Source organism: Struthio camelus, chromosome Z, assembly GCF_040807025.1.
Source record: "Struthio camelus isolate bStrCam1 chromosome Z, bStrCam1.hap1, whole genome shotgun sequence".
Lineage (NCBI taxonomy): Eukaryota > Metazoa > Chordata > Aves > Struthioniformes > Struthionidae > Struthio > Struthio camelus.
This window is the reverse complement of record NC_090982.1, coordinates 25,295,016-25,299,396: the sequence shown is the minus strand read 5'-3', so window position 1 is coordinate 25,299,396 and position 4,381 is coordinate 25,295,016. Positions and strand designations below refer to the sequence as shown.

Sequence of the window (4,381 nt, the reverse complement as noted above, 5' to 3'; positions counted from 1 at the left end):
CACATTTTCTATATATCTTACATATGTATTAAATATACACACTGCATATATAAACGGCATAACCATATATTTATCGATATTACGAGTGTTCATGAAATAATCATATGGTATGCATCGCAACAAATTATATTATAATGAATCGTATATTATAATAAGTTAAATATTATACTACACATGATATTATTGTTTATGTATGAAATATCAAGTAGTCGAAGACTGAGAATGCAGCTAGAGGAATAGTCCTTTTCCCTTTAACTCTCCACAGGCAGCCCTACAAAGTGCTTAGGATTTAGTCTGGGGCGTAAAACGAGAACTCTCTCTGTATTTCTCCCTTCTTCCAGTACTCTGCCCCTAACACATTAGAAATATTAACGCAAATCCTCCAAGCGATCCAAGGTCCGGTATGCCTTATCTCTGTATAGGAGTGGAGCAACAGGCCCGCGCGATGCTCTCTCGCCGCCTCGCTCTTCCTTGGTCTTCCTTGCAGGAATTTCCTGCTCCTTCTGTTATTAGCGTGCGAAATACAGCGCCTGACGCACGGGCTAGAAACGCTGTCTGTATTATGCTTTTCACCGTCCTGCCCACTTGTGTCGGGCCAGGTGTGTCCTCTCTTCGCTGCAGATTTGGAGAGGCAGGAGCACACCCGCGCGTCTGCAGGGGTGGTGTGTTTTTTGCAGCCTCTCTGCTGTGGGAGGAAGGTCTTCTCGATCGGGAGCTTCTGCGTGGTAGGGGTAGATTTTTGCTGTGGCTTGTTGACTTCCCTGAGGCAACTCCCAGCTTCTCCGTGCCGGGGCAGTCAGCGAAATATGCATATCAAGTCTGACATATTTAACTGAGAAAACAAGACCCCCCGCCCAGGCAGCGCAATTGTTACAATGTGAGAGCTTTCTGGCTTCGTTTCTTCTTTGCCGAATGTGCCACATTCGAGCAGCTTGAGGAAACCCTGGGGCTAAGCTTCGACGTCCAATTTTTAACTTTCAGCGCCGTGAAGTCTTCGTTTTGTAACCGTCACGATTTCTTTCAAAATATTGTTAGATTCAAATTAACTCAGGGAAGGTCATCTGCTAAGTTGCTAAAACACCCTTCACTTCAAGCGAGGGCGATCTCGGGCTTGCAGAGACACACATCATGCCTTATTTTCTCTTTCCAGGTCCCATGTTTACTGACACTACCTTCATGAGACGAGCTACGGATGCGCCACGGGCCCGTGCACAGACATGCACAGCATCTTACGTGGTTTTCAGAAGGTATTTACAAAAGCCGCGATCGCAGCAGGAAGCTTTACTTCCCCGCTGTCCCAGCCGGTCTTGCTAGGAAGAGTCAGGGATCGGGCTTAGCGCTGTGAGTCCTATTTAGCTTAAGTTAAAATCAAATTGGGAGCAGCTAGGTCGGGCCCGGGAGAGCCCCCAGCCTCTCCCATCCCCTTTGGGCGGAGAGCCCAGCTTTCCACCGCCCCTTCGGGAGTGCGGGCGGGGGACTTGAGGGGAGGAGTGCACAGAAAGCCCAGACGCAGTCCTGTCACAGCACGAAGGGTTTATTGGGTCATCCGGGGAGGAGGTTTTCCTTCACATTTATGTATTCACAGTCTACGGAAACTATTTCTTCAGAGTGTCTCGTCTGAGAGGGGCGCGGGGAGGGGCGCAAAATTTCGAGGGCAAGCTCGTGTGGACATGTGCAAAGAATATAATGTGAAAAATACGTATTGCGTTTGTCCTCAGTGCATCCAAGTGGGGGAAGCCATACAAAGTATTATTACCGTTCCGCTTCGGGCGTCCGAAGAGGAGCGCGGGCAATAAATTAGGGGCGGGGGACGAGGGGACAGCGCAGGGGGCCGCAGCCGGGGGGCAGGCTGGGCGCGGCGAGGGGCTGCTGGTGCCGCAGGTAGCGGCCCACGGGGCCGTGCGGGCCCCCCGCCGCCACGTCGAGGGGCAGGCGGCCGCGGCCGTCGGGCAGGTCGAGGCGCGCCCCGGCGCGGTGCAGCGCCACCAGCGTGTCCAGGAAGCCGGCGCGGGCCGCGTCGTGCGCCGGGAAGCAGCCGGTGCGCGGGTCGGCGCGGTTGGGGTCGGCTCCGCGCTGCAGCAGCAGCTCGGCCACCCGCGGGCTGCCCAGCATCATCACCTGCGGGGAGAGACGCCGTCAGGGGCCGCGCCGAGCTACCGCCCCCTCCCCGGGGAGGCGGCTCCGCGGGGCCGCCGGTCGGGGGCGGCCAGCCCCACGCAGGCTCCGCTTTCCTCTCCTGGCAGCGGGACAGTGCGAGTCTCCTCGCCGGGAAGCAAGAGGCAAGATCTTTCAGGAGAACCAGAGACGAGCTGAGGAAGCGCCGCGGACCGAGCAGAAGCGCTTTGCAGCCGCGAGAAACTCCTTTCCCCCCCCCCCCCCCGCTCCGGGACCCAGCCGGACGGATGGGACAGAGCGGCGGGGAGCGGAGCGGTCCCCGGTCGGCGGTGCGCGGGGACGAGTGCGGGGCAGAGGGAGAAATGGGCCCTTTCTTCTAACCCCCTCCTCCCCCAAGCCGAGGGCGATTCGGAGACTGCTTTTTAACGGTGAGCGTGCTGCGACGTCCCTGCTGCGGCTGGCCGCGCCGGGAAATCGTCTCGGGACATCGCCGCGGTTTAGCTTTTACTCCGGGGGCTTTTCCGTGGAGTACTCGGCCAGGGGATGCGAGCGTACAGGGAAGTCCGTCTCCCGGTAGCGCGGCTCCCACGCTTCCCTTTGCCTTCGGAGAGATTAAAAATGCAGTTCTATTCCTAACCCCGTCGCCGCTACGGCGTCAACATGCCTAGGAGCTTCTTACTGGCTATAGTTGCTTTCTAAGCTGGGTCCTTCCCAGTGCAGCCTGTAATACGTCTAGCGCAGTCTAAACATATGCTGCGCAAAGGCACAGAAAAAAACATGTCGGAAGACAGTGTCATATGCGTATTTCGTGTGAAATATTGCACGGATATTTTATAGGAGAGAATTTTACACACACTGGCTGTATATCTTAAAAACAGCGTCTGGGATTATTCCAGTTTCGTTTTATTTTGAAAACTTAAAACGAAGCTGGCTAGAACCGCTCCGGAAATTTCCTTAGTTGTGTACATCTAGTTTCCAGTATTCCTCCAGGCACTACACGTTATAAAACGTTCACGAATCAGTAGAATGGAGGCACACTAACCCCACAGAAAGTGCTAGCCGCGTACCTGGGGAGCTCTACTGGGGAAGACTATCGCACCCGCATGTTTCTGCTCATTAGGGTCAGTGAATACATGATGAAGATCAGTGAAGATCTTTGGTGTGGGAGAAAGTAGGGGGAAAAGGTGTATAAAACAGAAGACACGGTATGACAGAAGGCTAATTCTTTCTGAAAAGATGACTCTTTACTTTTTTTTTTACACATTTATGCGGGGATGAGCATTAAAGCTCTCAGTTTTGAGTCATACCATCTCAGCTGGTTAAAATGAAGTCTAGGGTTGCTAAAACTAAAAATTCTCTGATGCGGCCGTCATAGACTTTCACCTTTCCAAGAAAACTAGAGCACTGCTTCCCTCACCGCCTCGACAGCGGCAGGGGACTGCCGTCCGCCGGCCCTTGCCCGGCGGCCGGGGGCCGCGGCTCCCCGGAGCGGGATCCTGCCCTGCAGCCCAACCCCGCGGCCTAGCTTCGCTGCCATCTCCGCGCCCGCGGACCCCAGGCTGCCCTCGGGGAGGCGCCAGGCTGCCACCCTGCCTGCCCCGCTGCGCGCCGCCAGTGAGGCAGCCCCGGCGCTGGCAGCGGCGTGCGGCGGGCGCGGTCCCCGGACTGCGTGGATGCTGGGCTGAGCCCCTCGGGCCGTGGCACTCCGGCCGCCCTACCTGGATGGGGGTCCGGCCGTAGGAGTTGACGGCGTTGGGGTCCGCCTCGTCGTCCAGCAGCTCCTTCACGCGCTGCAGGTCGCCGCGGGCGGCGGCGTTGGCCAGCTCGTCCGCCACCGCACTCCCCGCCCGCTGCGCCATGCCTCGTCGCGGCCGCGGCGCCTCACGTCGGTCGGCAGCCGGGCACGGGGGAGCCATGCGGCCGCCGCACCACCGTCCCGCGCTGCCGGGCACCCGCCGCGATCCCGGCCCGCGAGGGACCCCCAGCCCATCGGGGCGCCGGCCCGACCACTACCCGCCCGCCCTCGCCCCCGGCCAGCTCCCCGGCCCCTGCCGCCGAGCGGCCGTCGCTGTGTCGCCGCCGGGAGCCGCCTCCACCTGCGGGGACGCGAGCGGCGCCGGGGCGCCCGGGGCCTGTTTTCTTCGCGCAGCTGGTGCCGCCCCGCCCCGCCGCGCCGCCCCAGCGCGCTCCGCCCCTGCCGGCCGCTCGTGTCGCCGTCACACGCGCGCTCGCCGCTGGGGACGCAGGGGGCCGCGGCTGCCCGGCG

At 59.0% G+C, this 4,381-nt stretch overlaps 1 protein-coding gene across 1 annotated transcript; it reads right to left on the bottom strand.

Annotated features, from left to right (window-relative positions):
- Nucleotides 1–1,518: 1,518 nt before the first annotated feature.
- On the bottom strand, nt 1,519–4,155 carry LOC138064511 (cyclin-dependent kinase 4 inhibitor B-like). The gene is made up of 2 exons (XM_068927394.1): nt 3,834–4,155; nt 1,519–2,118 (listed from the first exon to the last, which is right to left on the bottom strand). Exons 1-2 carry the CDS (start codon nt 4,029–4,031, stop codon nt 1,798–1,800), a joined length of 519 nt encoding a protein of 172 aa, XP_068783495.1. The 5' UTR covers nt 4,032–4,155; the 3' UTR covers nt 1,519–1,797.
- Nucleotides 4,156–4,381: the final 226 nt, after the last annotated feature.

Bases quoted from the DNA above. Each gene is read 5' to 3' on its own strand.
- LOC138064511 (XM_068927394.1), bottom strand. From the start codon at position 4,031: ATGGCTCCCCCGTGCCCGGCTGCCGACCGACGTGAGGCGCCGCGGCCG. The intron at 2,119-3,833 runs GTAGGGCGGCCG...CTCTCCCCGCAG, and splicing joins ACGGCCGGACCCCCATCCAG to GTGATGATGCTGGGCAGCCC.